We start from the raw sequence: 14,707 nt of genomic DNA on the forward strand, positions 1-14,707 counted from the left end.
ATAGTTTTGGTATTTATCCATATTTATAATAATGAAACTTCCAAAAAGTTATTATATATGGTAACTATCTATCTTACTTTTGTTCTTATCTTTATTATACCATAAGTTGTGTAAATTAAATTACAAATTTAGTATTTTCCTATTTGAGATTTTTATTGTGCTACATAATTGGCAAGTATATCCCCATCTAGATAGTGCATCATTTAATATTAGGTTCAAAAGGGTCCACAAATTCAACTATAAAATGTCCAATATATCTCATAAATTGTGCATCACCGACTCATTTTCATAATATAATCGACTCTAAATTTCATCTCTCAACATCTTCAAACAATGGCTTCTTTTGGTGTTGCTTCTTTTTTCGTTGTTTTGATCCTGGCATTTGGTTAGTGTATATAATATTTCTTTACTTTGATATTTAATCATTACATACATATACATATGATTTTTTTGTACAAAAGATATTGCGATCTTAAGATAAAAGGAGAGGCTTCAATTGTTGAGATTCAAATCTCATTTGTCTTAGATTTATATTATATATGCATCAATATCTAATTAAAAAAATTAAATAAAACAAATAAATGATGAAAATTTATTGTTTAATTTGCAGGTGTATTAAACTTGGAAGCATGTACTCATGACTCGGAGTGTCAATTGAATTGTGATCATCTCGGCCTTTGTGACTTAAAAACCAATAAATGTAGTTGTTTGCCGATGTCTGAGCCATTACCCTTTGATGGTGTACCGATGGTGAATGTTAAATGCAGCACGGATGATGATTGCAAGGATGCTTGTCCACCAAATTGCACACCTAAATGTTTTCATTGCTTTTGCTTATGCTATTGTAATGCTTGAAAAATATATTATTTTCGTTCAAAAGACTTCGAATTTAAGCCTTTCAATAATTTGTATTAAAAAATTGGTACATAAAATGAATGAATAGATAAAGGTGTTGAGAGAATTCAGTTGTCTTTATATACTAAAATGACTTTATTGATCTTGAAAAAATAGATGTAAGTTAATAGTTAAAATCATGCTTCCAATTCAAATATAAATAATGTATTTGTGCTATGTTTATGTTCTTTTTATGTCAAGTTATATTTATATTGTGTAATCATGTCATATCTAACATGATAAAATTTACTTCTAAAGAACTTCTTGATTGTTGCATAACTTTATTAATTCTCTACAAGAACCATTATTGCAAATCATCTATGTTTTGTTAAAGGAGACATGTTTGAGTACTTAAAGATTTATTATTATTTTTTCAACTATTGAAATTGAACTAGCGGGAAAACAAAAATCCAAATAAAACGTTAGATTTAACTAGCGGGGATTTAGTCTTTTGACACTGATTGGAGCTTGAACCGATGGTGGGATTCACAAAGTAGGAGCACTTGTTGGATTGGATCGTGTGTCGTGTGCTTAGTAAGGTTTGAACCCCTCCTTTTTATATGGCACCTAAGGGTTTGAACCAAACAAACCCCTCAACAGGTCGTTATTGTCTTTGGATCAACCCAATAATTTGTTTCCGAACTCTATGGAAAACTTGAATGTCTGAGGCTACATGAAGATTCAAAGGATTCATAAAATGGAAGTGCCTCGTTAAATCAAACTATATGTGGTACATGATCACCTACCAAAGGAAACAGTAGTTGTTTACCTATGGTAGAGTATTAAACCTACACCTATATCATATAGGTCATTAGAGGGGAGCCATAATACCACTTGATTAAGTGGAAGTGTATATGCCTTTAGATGCAAATATAAAGGGCAAGGACTTAAACCTTACCAAGCGCGCAACGTTCACATTCCTTTAATAGGTGATGCACAATCTGATCCAACGTGGCGTTCTTGCTTTATAAGTGTCATCTTCAACTTGAGGATGGATGATGAAGTTAACCTCTTCTTTACTTTTTCTTAAATTTCAAATCTTTTTTTTAACAATCTTATTTTAGGTTTTGATTATATCTGCTCTTTGTAACATAATGCCTACAACTATCCATAGCCCTTTCCCAACTCATAATTAGGAGGATAATGTGCTTCAACACAGTCGAATCCACATCCTCTTACATTGTCAACAATGTTCATACCAATTAAGTTAAGACTTAATCAACAAATTTCAAATAATTGTTACATGCCTTTAAAATATTTAATATATGTAAATTTTCTTATTTGATAGATATAATTTTCTTTAAGAAGAAAGAAGAAGAAATGGTGAGAAGTTGAAAGCCTTTAAACTCCATTTCGACTAACTTTTTATATAACTATATATATAAAAGGAACGTACTCCTACTTACACGTGGCAGCCATATCATGCTCTCTCTTTGTTTGCGTTTTACCAAAATGGTTAAATTTCAGTTTTGGTCCCTCTAATATCTCTACGGTCCTCTTCTACTTACAAGTGGCACACCCAAACCGTGCTCCCTTTCTTTTTCTTTTTTTTTTTGGCATTTTACCAAAATGGTTGAATTTCAGTTTTGATCCTCTAAAATTTCTAAATTTAATATTTAATTTCTATAATTTAATTTTAAACATAAATCAGTCCTTATATTTTTATTATGTTATTAATTAGTCCAAATAGTTAATATTATTAACTTTTTATTAAAACATTACATGATTATATACAATTTGAATACCATAAGAGTCTTAGAGTCGACACATTGTTTTCTATTTCTTTTAAGTTTGCATCAGTCTTACATTTTCTTTTTTCTTTTTTTTACAATTTTAGAAAAATAATTAAATTTCAATTTTGGTCCTAAATTTGAGGTTTAACTTCTACACTTTAATTTCTAATGCAATTTGGTCACCTGTATTTTTATAGCGTTATTAATTAGTACAAATAGTTCATATAATTAAGTTTTCGATTAAAATATTACATGGTTATATATAATTTGAAGATAGTCTTAAAGACAAATATGTAATTTTCTATTTCTTTTAGGTTTGCATTGTTGCTTTGTTTTTTTTTTTTGTACATTATTAGACAATGATCAAACTTCGGTTTTAGACTTACAATAATGTAAGTGACTAAAACGTAACATTTCAAACATAAATGACTAAAATATAACATGAGGTAAACAAAGGTGACTATTTTTGAAGTTTACCCAAAAATGAAACATCAATGATTTTTGGATATAAGATATATTCACTAAGTTATAAGTCCTAACATAATAATTTGACTTAAATTTTAAAAACAATTATTGTCTATAATATTAATGTGGTAAATGCTTTGAGTACATAGATTCAAGTTTCACGATAAATTATTAAAATATGTGTCTTCAATTATATCATGTGTGTATAATATGTGTAAATTTTGTTCAAATTCTTTTCTTTTCGATTCTTCATCTATTATGCTTTGTACTAGTTTGATTTTACATTATAGTTAGCTAAACATAAATTTGTACTTATATTATATTTGTGAAAGTATTGCATTTATTTTAAGGGATAAATCTAAAAGTTATACATGAACTTTGATTTAATGTGCATTAATATACATTAACTTTAATTTAGTGCAATTATACATGTGAAACTCTTATTGTGGTTCAAATGTACACTTGAAACTTTAATTTTGATTTAAATCATACATATTTTAAAAAATAAATACATCAATTATTTTTACATTGGATAAATACAATTATTTTATGTATGCAATATATAAACATAAAATGATGTTATCTCAATAACTATGTTAATAATTTACAAGAATTGGATCAAATAAAAATTCATGTATAAAAGTACACAAAATCAAATTTCATGTATACAATTACACATTAAATCATAATTCATATATAATTTTGGTATTTATCTTTATTTATAATAGTGAAACTTCCAAAAAATTTATTATATATGGCAGCTCTATCTGTCTTACTTTTGTTCTTTTCCTCATTATACTATAAGTTATGTGTAAATTAAATTGTAAATTTATTATTTTCCTATTTGAGAGCTACATAATTGGCAAGTATATCATCAACTAGATATTGTATCATTTAATATTAGGTTCAAAAGGGTCCACAAATTCAGCTATAAAATGTCCAATATATCTTATAAATTGTGCATCATCGACTCATTTTCATAATATAATCGACTCTAAATTTCATCTCTCAACATCTTTCAAACAATGGCTTCTTTTGGCGTTGCTTCTTTTCTCATTGTTTTGATCGTGGCATTTGGTTAGTGTATATAATATTTATTTACTTTGATATTTAATCATTATATACATATACATATGATTTTTTTTGTACAAAAGATATTGTGATCTTAAGATAAAATGAGAGACTGCAATTGTTGAGATTCAAATCTCACTTACCTTAGATTCATGTTATATATATGCATTAATATCTAATTAAAAAATAAAACAAATAAATGATGAAAATTTATTGTTTAATTTGCAGGTGTATCAAACTCGAAAGCATGTACTCATGACTCGGAGTGCCAATTGAACTGTGATCATCTCAGTCTTTGTGACTTAAAAACCAATAAATGTAGTTGCTTGCCGGTGCCTGAGCCATTACCCTTTGATGGTGTACCGATGGCAAATGCTAAATGCAGCACGGATGACGATTGCAAAGATGCTTGTCCACCAAATTGCACACCTAAATGTTTTCATTGCTTTTGCTTATGCTATTGTAATGCTTGAAAAATATATTGTTTTTCGTTTAAAGGACTTCGAATTTAAGCCTTTCAATAATTTGTACTAAAAAATTGGTACATAAAATGAATGAATAGATAAAGGTGTTGAGAGAATTAAATTGTCTTTATTATACTAAAAACGACTTTATCAATCTTGAAAAAATAGATGCAAGCTAATAGTTAAAATCATGCTTCCAATTCAAATATAAATGATGTATTTGTGTTTATGTTTATGTTCTTTTTTATGTTAGGTTATATTTATATTGTGTAATCATGACATATTTAGCATGATAAAATTTACTTTAAAAAAACTTCTGACACTTATGGGAGCCTAAATCGAAGGCGGGATTCACAAAGTAGGAGCACCTTGTTGGATTGGGTCGTGCGTTGCATGCTTAGTAAGGTTTGAACCCCTCCCCTTTATATGGCACCTAAGGATTTGAACCAAACAAACCCCTCAACAGGTCGCTATTGCCTTTGGATCAACCCAATGTTTTGTCCCCCAACTCTACGGCAAACTTGAACACTTGAGACTACTTGAAGAGACAATAGATTCATAAAGCGAAAGTGCCTCATTGAACTAGACTATATTTTGTGCGTGGTTACCTACTAAAGTAAATAGTGGTCATTTGCTTGTGGTAGAGTATGAAACCCTGAACCTATATCATATAGGTCATTAGAGGGGAAGCATTGTACCACCTGATTAAATGGCAATCTATATGCCCTAATGCAAATATAAGGGCAAGGGTTTAAACCTTACCATTCACAGTCTGATCCAACGTGGCGTTCTTGCTTTATAAGCGCCATATTCGACTTAAGGATGGATGATGAAGTCAACCTCCTCTTTACTTTTTCTTATATTTCAAATCTTTTTTTTTGAACAATTTTATTATAGGTTTTGATTATATCTGCTCTATGTGAGATAATACCTAGAATTATCTATAGCCCCTCCCCAACTCATAAATAGGAGGATAATATACTTCAACACACTCGAACCCATGTCCTCCTATATTATCAACAATGCACATGCCAATCAAGCTAAGACTCACTCAACAAATTTCAAATCATTTTTACATGCATTTTATGTAAATTTTCTTATTTGATATATATAATTTTTGTTAAGAAGAAAGAAGAAGAGACGTGAGAAGCTGAAAGCCTTTAAATTCCATTTCGACTAACATTTTATATAACTATATATACAAAAGGAAGGTAATCTTGCTTACACGTGGCAACCAAATCATGCTCTCTTTGTTTTGGGTTTTACCAAAATGGTTAAATTTCAGTTTTGATCCCTCTAATTTGTCTAAGGTCCTCTTCTTCTTACAAATGGCCCACCCAAACTGTGCTCCCTTTTTCTTTCTCTTTTTGCATTTTACCAAAATGATTAAATTTCTATTTTGGTCCCTCTAAAATGTCTAAATTTAAGATTTAATTTCTATAATTTAATTTTTAACGTAAATTGATCCTTATATTTTTATTATGTTATTAATTAGTCCAAATAGTTAATATCATTAACTTTTTTCTTAAAATATTACGTGATTATATACAATTTGAATACCACAGGCACATTATTTTCTATTTCTTTTATGTTTGCATTAGTCTTACCTTTTTCTTTTCTTTTTTTATACTGTTTTAGAAAAATAATTAAATTTCAATTTTGGTCTCTCTATCATACCTAAATTTGAGATTTAATTTCTACACTTTAATTTCTAATGCAATTTGGTCACTTTATTTTTATAGCGTTATTAATTAGTACAAATAGTTCATATCATTAATTTTTGATTAAATATTTCGTGGTTATATATAATCTCATGCAGTCTTAGAGACAGATACATAGTTTTTTTATTTCTTTTAGGTTTTGCGTTGTTATTTTTTTTTTGGTTTTTTGTACATTATTAGACAATAATTAAACTTCACTTTAAACTTTTACTTTTATAATATCTTTAATTAGTTTAAATATTTATTATTATTTATTTTAATAAAAATGTAGACATCAATTTTTTTAGGAACAATATTCCAATAAAAAATTTATTTTATCATGATGCATTCGAATGAATGTTTTTAAGAAAAAAATTCATATAAACATTTTCAATATTATTTTATTGTTACATGATTGACAAATATATTTTTTTAATTTTAAAATATCTCATCAATAAAATTTATAAAAAATTTTAACCATAATAATAAATAAACCTAAATTTTTAATTTAAAAAATGAAAAATTAAATTTTAAAAATAATATTAAAATATAATTTAACATTCAAATTTGCACTCCATAATTTGATAAAATAACTAATCAACGCAATAAGAAGAAAGAGAATGATGCTAATATATAAGATTTACAAGCCTTGACACGTGTTTGGCCTTAATTTTTTTTTCTTTTCATAGGAAAATGGTCAAATACCATTTTTGGTCCTCTACTATGCCTAAAATTAATATTTGATCTTCATTCATCCAAAATGGTCAAATATCACTTTTGGTCCCTCTACTATACTTAAAATTAAGATTTAATCTTTATACTTAAATTCTACAATAATTTGTTCCTATTTTTATAATGTTTAGTCCAAATTGTTAATATTGTTGACTCTCGATTAAATTTTTGACATAATTTTTAAAAGAAAATATATTACTAATAAAAAATTATTTTGGCATGATGAGTTTGAATAAGTTTTTAAGTTTTTATAAATTATGTAATAATGGTCAAATTTTAATTTTGGTTCCTATACTACACTCAAATTTAAGATTTAATCTTTATATTTGAAGTTTTTGACTTAATTTGGTACCTCAACTTTTCAATGTCATTGGTTAGCCCAAAACTATATTTTAATTAAAATGATGATGTAATTTTTAAGAGTTGTTAACATCATCAAAATTATTTGTGAAATTTTCAATTACATGGTTACTGTATGAGTTTCTTTTTTAATTTTAAAATGTCCAACGAATTTATCAAAAGAATTTAATCGTGTGAACAATTAGATCTGAATTTTTAAATTTAAAAAATAGAGAGATTAAATTTGAAAAATAAGTAGGGTTTATATAAAAAATGAAATTGCCATTAGGGGGTAAAACTATAATTAGCCATTTGAAATTTTAACAGTTGAAAAAATTCGCCATTTTATATGTTTTACAGTTGGATAAAATGATCTTGGACGAAAATGTCTCCCGAAGGTGTTTTCTGTATCTTTTTCAAAATTGGCCTATTTTCTTAAATTTGAGAAAAACGGCCTAATTCCCTCATTAACTTTCAAAAATGACATTTTTGCCTAATTAACCCATTTTTCTTTGTTTTTATAATCAAAAAAAATTTGGGTTTTGTAGACAATTATTAAAATAGTTATTTGATTTTATTTTAATTTGGAAACATAAAATGAAATTTTAAACTTTAGAAGGAGATTAAATTTAATTAAATAAATTAATTTCAATATTATTGTAACAAATCAATTGACATTATCAAGAGATAATTTTTTAACAATTTATTTAATTGATTTTGATGTTTTGAAATTTAAAGATTTAATTTTGAAAAAATTTAAATCTTTTGGCAAAGGGTAAAAGATTACAATATGATAATTTTTTAATACATTATTTTAGTTTCTACTGCGTTTTCACTTTAATCCTTTTTTTTAATCCAGATCAAAACTTAAAAAAGTTGGTGACGAAAATGAAAATGATCAATTGGCGTATAGAGTCATATGCCATTAATAATTTAATGTTTGAGTGACTAAAATGAAAACGCCTTAAAAATTGAGTGATGAAATTGAAAAGATTTTTTTAAATGACCAAAATGAAAACAGCATAATTTAACCTTTAAAATTTGAGCATTCTGATTTTTTTTCTTTTTTAAATTATTTTACATATTAAATGAAGAAGGGAGGAAAACAAGGGGAGAATCATAAGAGAATGAAAAATAAAGGGAAAAAAAAAGTTAAAAGAACATAAAAAATTAAATTACCCAAAATGAATAAAATATAAGGACAAATTGTAGAATTTAACTTAAGATTTTCGTTTAAAATGATGATTTAAAGTGTTATGTTAGCCTACTGTTACACCATTAACGGTAATTAGCGGCTCAGTGACTAAAATGTTAAAAAAAAAAAAATAAGTGACTAAAACATAACATTTCAAACATAAGTGACTCAAATGTAACTTGAAATAAATAAAAGTGACTATTTTAATAGTTTCTCCTTTTAAATTTCAAAATTATACTAATTATTTTTGATAATATAAAAGTTATTTCAGTATGCAAAAATGAAATGAGGCATTAAATTGGTAAATAATGAAGATGATTTTGGTTCAACGGATGCATAGCATTTGCAAATCACCCATTACATAAAACATGTTTCACATGATTTTGCCCCCTGGGGGTTGATGTGGACTGCCCCTTTATTTTGAATAATATCCAACTTTCATTTAATGTTTTTCTTTTCTTTTTTGTTCAAGTTTTGCTCCAATTTGAGGCAATAAGGCATTATTACCATAATTTCATTCCATCTACCTAATAAGGGTATTTTAGTTTAATTCATCAGTAATTTTCTTTTTTAAAAATGTATTCATCTATGACTTGCATCTTGATAATTGCATTTCACAGACTTTGAAAACAACAAACTCAATTAAAATATGGATTCAATTTTTCATATTATATTTACTTAATATATTATTTAATATCCGAGTTCAACATTTTTATTAATGTGGTATTTATGTTATTTTTAATCCATTTTTATATCTATAGATTTAACAAAAGTTATATATTTTAGTAACCTTAACTTTTTAGTATTTAATTTGTGTTTTAAGGTTAATTTGAAAAAAATTAATTGTTACTATTATTAGTTTGAGTTTTTCATAATTTTGTTAATAAAATAAACTAAGTATTAATTGTAAATTTGTTTAATTTTGTGTTTGATTTATCAAATACAATTAAATGAATATGATTTAATTCAGGTTTTGATTAATTTGATGAAAGTTTATTGCTAATATTTCATTAAATCAATTTTAAAACTCAAATTAAATTACGGGTGAGCATTCGGTCAAGTCGAGTTGAATCGAGTCAAAAAATTTGGAGTTAAGTCGAGTGTAGTTAACGAATTATATTATTTATACTCAATGTTGTATTTACAATGACCGATTATTTAATTAGTAAACGAAGTACAAGATTATTTAACTATATAAATAATATAATGGTTTTGCTTTTTAACTTAATGGGTAAACATTTATTAAAACGACGTAGTTTTGCCTTTTAACCTAATGGTTTTGAAGATTAATTTTAGAAAATATAAACATTTATCAAAACAACGTAACTTTGTCTTTTCTTATTTAGATTTTGGATAACTCGAATTGTATAATTCATATTCGAGTTAAACCGAAAATTTTATTTTTTTTTATTTGAGTTGATCCGAATAACTCACACTATTTAATTCAAAATTTATATTTTTTTATCGAGCTTTTCAAATCTACTCGAATTTTTCTCAATATATATTTCATTTGCTCTTTCATCCTCAGGCTTTGACTTCTTCTTTCTTTTTAACAATAATAACAAATGGCATCTGAGTTTTGTTATATTGAATTATTGAGAACGAATTGATTCTCTATTATTTTTGAGTTTATTCGTTTTTCAAATTTTATAGATTTGATATTTGGATTCGGTGTTTTTTTATCATACATGCCAAATCTTTTGGATTTATGTTAATTTTTAGGGTTTCGATTTGTTTTAAAATTTTAAGGATTTAAAATATTAATTTGGTGTATCGATTAATAAATATTTGAAAATATTGATAGAAACCTTTAAGTTTATGCTATAAATATAGGTTGAATTAATATTTGAATATACAATTCAGTGAAAGATTAAAGACTATAATATATTTGGTTCTTGATTTATACATGTATTTAGCTATTTTTTTCTTTCATGGATGTCATAAAGGTTATTATTTGTTAAAATTAAACACACAAAAAGATAATAATGTTACCTCCAAGTACTAAAATGTATAACTTTTGCCATATTAGATAAAAAAAAAACTAACATAAATATCATATGTTAAAAAATGTAAAATTTAACTACCAAATTATGTATTAAGCCTATTATATTATATTATATATACCCTTTTGCAAGCACATTACAAACTATTTCATTGTATATAAAAAGAAGCAAACGATGCTTCACCTGCAGATAAACTAGATTATACATACTGTATTGTGGGGGCCTCAATGTTGGGCTTACCAATGTAAGAAACAATTAAAGCTTCAATTTCAACTTATGTCAATGAATGAGCGGAGCGGATATAGTAGGGAACTCGATAAGTGCTATCGAAGAGGCGAAAGGTGGATCCCTTCAACTCCCACTGAAAGTTTCTGCTCTTTGCTGGTTTCCATCAGGAACTCTCCGAGGTGAATTAACAGCTCGTGGAGGTTGGACCGGCGGTGGTGACGGAACTTGGGAATTATGGTGCTGCTGGTCGGACCAAGCCTGCCATCTTCTTCTCCAACGCAAGATCTCGACAATGATAGAACTCCCACTCATTGCAACGCCGAAACCAGAAAATGTTGCAAGGAGAATTGATAGTACTGCTTGTACTTTCACCTGCATGTCCAAGAACGATTAAAAAGTTAATTGATTTTAATCAAACCATGTTTTACACAAAATTTAATGTTTAAAAGTACCAAAACTGTGTATTTTAATGACCATTGCATTGATATTTCTCGGAGAGGTGAGTGTTGGATACAAGTATATCAAAAAATCGAGTTCAGCGGGTGGTAAACAAGATAGAGAAATCACTTACCAATGAATAAAACATATGAGCAAAGAAAACCACCAAGGCGAATTGAATCGATGCGTAAACCCAGATGAATCTTCGCTTCACTGAATACCAAACATTAAAAAGGATTTTTTCTAATCAACATTTGAATTTCCTCTTAAATTAATCAAAAAGCTTGAGGATGTTTGCCAAGCCTACCCATAGTTGAAGAAGTCATCGATGCAAGCAGGCCTAGCACACAAGAAAATGGAAGCGATATAGCAATGGCTCCGGTACCCATTTTTCCAACCTGCAGGTAAATGGAGATATCTATGTATATATCAAGGATACATTTATATATACAATAGCAGAGAAGGGAAGTTCTGAATGGAAAACAACTTATCCTACCAGAAGCTGCTCGAGAAAACAAAAATATGCAAGCATGCTGATGATTACAAGAACCGGGACCTCCTGCCAAACCCTGCAATCATCAAACGGATAAGTGCTCGGAATGTACACAATAGAGCAGTCAGGTAATTCGTTTTTTACTTAATGTTTAGAAGGTATGAGGAATGCTTGTAGGATAAACTAAAAGCTAAGGCATCATTGCCCTAGGAAGCCTAAGGTATAACATACAAAACCGAACATACTAGTGACAGAAACATATCCGTATCTGATATTCGCACCTGAATCCTATAGGAGAGTTGGTAAGAAACTGTAATTTACCTGTATCCACGAGCTTCATCCGGAAAACCTCTACTTGTTCCACCACGGCGAGCACGAACACTTTGGATTCGTAAAAGGGTGACGGGTAGGTTCTGAACCTCTTGCTTGCACACATCGCATGTCTTGTTGCCTTTGATGGTAAACCATTTAACGGCACAGTCTTTGTGAGCCAACGCAAGCTCGCCTTTGCAGCTGCATTCCATCTTAAATGTTTCGCCTGCTTCGCATAGTTCAACCATACAAATTCTACAAACAGCCTCTTCTTCCAGTATGTCCTCACCATCAGGGTCTCTGTTTTCTGAAAAAAAAAAAAAAAGAGATTTTCATAAGACATTGCTGACAAAAGTTCGAGGCCGAATATCTTTATATGCTTTGAACTTCATGTTGGATCTATTTAGATGAAAGGCACTTTGCAAAATTTTGAACATAAGCATAAACATAGATGAATGCATAGAATGGATACCTGAATCGGGCCTGATAGAAGGGTTTGAACTTATTTCTCCTTCCTTTGCTCGCGGAGTTGAGGGAACCACTCGAAAGAATGAATCCATTCTCCTTAATTTTCCTTCTTTTTCGTTTACGGGAACTGAAAACGAGCGAGATATCTTCAGCATGCTTCCCTTACTCTGCAAAGGAACCAACACTTAAATCCTTGAATGAAAATGACTTCTTTCAAATGTTCTTCATTTAACATTAAGACATCACTTGGTCAGGTCAATAGATTGCAAACATGCAATAATTCTAGCAGCTAACTAACATGCCCCTATTCGTTAATCGAAAACTGACGACGATAATCCAACATGATAAACTCCAAATATTCACTGTCTTGTTGATAGAAAAGACGATCTAAATCCAATAAAAATATAGTCACAATGTCAAGTAAGAACATAACAAAACTTACAGAGCCACCAAGGCTTCCCCCGCTTGCAGATTCCGGGTTCGAGTTTGCAGTTTGAGTTACAGGCAAGGAAGATGTTCTGTTTATCATGGGAGTAAATATCTTGGTAAGTGACAATGTCCTCGACATGGAAGGCTTCTCTTTTAGAGAAGTAATCGAAGATTCGGGAGCCAAGTTTGCAGCCTTTTCAATATCCGAACTTATACTTCTAGCCTTGAAGCTTAGTTTTGGCAAGAGACTCCTCAACGATTTACCTTTCGACGACGAAGGACCTGAGGAGGATCCATTAATCCTTCCATCGGAAGGACTCGGTGTCAAGTGAAAATTCACTTTCCTGGGAGTCAAACTAGGTGTTTGGGGCATCTTAACTGTGACAGAGTCTTGAGAAGAATCATCCAAACTTCTCGAGGGGATCTCGAGAAAGAGGTTGGTTCGCTTCCAATTACGAGCATCCGCCGTTTCCTCGGTTATTCCGGCAGAATCTTCCACCTGAAACAAGAACAATTCATCATTATGCAACCAAACATGCAATAATGAACTACACTTGAGAGCTGCTTTCAGCATATTAATGCAAAGATGGGGCAAACATATAACTTCACAATGAGTAGCTAGGGTCCTACCGACAATGTTCCAATGAAACCGGTGATTTAACCGATGTATTTAACTACCTTAAAATATAAAAAAGATCAGTAACAGTTTAAAATTTAAATCCACCAGAATGAAGATAATTAATTTGTGATTTATTTCCCTCATAAGTACAAAGTGCCATTAAAAACAGCCTAAAACCATAATCTTTACATCGAGTAAACATGCAAATTTCCAATCTATGGATTCTAGCTGTAAATGTTATGAAGTAATATTGAATATTCAGTGAAAAGATACAAATTAAGCATTCCAGTAACAAGGAAACTGGAAAATACCTGTTGAATAGGAACAGAAACTGTTCCTCGTCTTGCAGCAGCACCAGCATCATGTTCCTCTGTCACTGTTTTTTCTTCAGTCTTCATCTTTTTTTTTTTTTCATCAACAAAATCGAAGAAATCTCACCAAATTAACAATCTTAAAGAAAGAAAAAGGGTTGTTGGGTTTCTGTTGAAAAGAGTGGGAGATGAACAATATTTGTCATTTAAGGCAAGATATGGTGGAAAACATGGCCTACTGACACTTCTTTCTCTCTCTCTTTGGTACACGACACTGCAGTGGAAAACCAGTTTTTAACTTTCACTTCAATCACTTGGTCTGCTTTCACCTCCATGAATGCTTGTAAACGATAAACCCATGGTTGTTCTTCATGATTTCAATAAAACATAAAGGAAATCTGGTAACCCATTATTCATTTCCTTTTCTTCTTTTAAAAGCAGTGGGTCAATGTTACGTGCTGTTCATGGCTTTTGAGAGGTTTATATATAAGACAAATTATTTTAATAGAAAATATATTTGGATTATATAATAATATTAATTTTAGACTAATCAGTATAAAAGAAAGAAATTATTGAATTTTTAAACTGATTTGGTATTAAATACATAGCTCATTAAGGAATTTATTGAATGAGAAAGATGTAGCTTTTTCTGGCTCAAACTATTCCATAAATAAGAAAGGTAGCAACACGCAGAGTTGCATTTGAATGCTTAATACTTTAAACCTTATAGAATGAAGAATTAAATCAGAATATTTATCATCTAATAAACCACATGTTATTTGATATAACCAAATATATAAACTTTTAAAATCC

General features: G+C 29.1%; 1 protein-coding gene and 1 long non-coding RNA gene across 2 annotated transcripts; one reads left to right on the forward strand and one right to left on the reverse strand.

Annotated features, from left to right (window-relative positions):
• The first annotated feature begins 241 nt into the window (after positions 1–241).
• Positions 242–961, forward strand: LOC108469425 (uncharacterized). Its single transcript, XR_001869088.2, has 2 exons — positions 242–385; positions 611–961. It is a non-coding gene; the product is annotated as an uncharacterized LOC108469425 (long non-coding RNA).
• Positions 962–10,681: 9,720 nt separating this feature from the next.
• Positions 10,682–14,445, reverse strand: LOC108467483 (uncharacterized). Its single transcript, XM_017768105.2, has 8 exons — positions 13,895–14,445; positions 12,978–13,463; positions 12,540–12,702; positions 12,077–12,374; positions 11,759–11,831; positions 11,570–11,660; positions 11,396–11,475; positions 10,682–11,196 (listed from the first exon to the last, which is right to left on the reverse strand). The coding sequence occupies exons 1-8, from the start codon at positions 13,979–13,981 to the stop codon at positions 10,948–10,950; spliced, it is 1,527 nt and encodes a 508-aa protein (XP_017623594.1). The 5' UTR covers positions 13,982–14,445; the 3' UTR covers positions 10,682–10,947.
• Between the last annotated feature and the right edge of the window lie 262 nt (positions 14,446–14,707).

The sequence above is a fragment of the Gossypium arboreum genome, chromosome 8, assembly GCF_025698485.1.
Source record: "Gossypium arboreum isolate Shixiya-1 chromosome 8, ASM2569848v2, whole genome shotgun sequence".
Classification (NCBI taxonomy): Eukaryota; Viridiplantae; Streptophyta; class Magnoliopsida; order Malvales; family Malvaceae; genus Gossypium; species Gossypium arboreum.

Bases quoted from the DNA above. Each gene is read 5' to 3' on its own strand.
- LOC108467483 (XM_017768105.2), bottom strand. From the start codon at position 13,981: ATGAAGACTGAAGAAAAAACAGTGACAGAGGAACATGATGCTGGTGCT. The intron at 12,703-12,977 runs GTAAGTTTTGTT...GTTCCTTTGCAG, and splicing joins GGGGAAGCCTTGGTGGCTCT to AGTAAGGGAAGCATGCTGAA. The intron at 11,832-12,076 runs GTAAATTACAGT...TGATGATTGCAG, and splicing joins GATGAAGCTCGTGGATACAG to GGTTTGGCAGGAGGTCCCGG.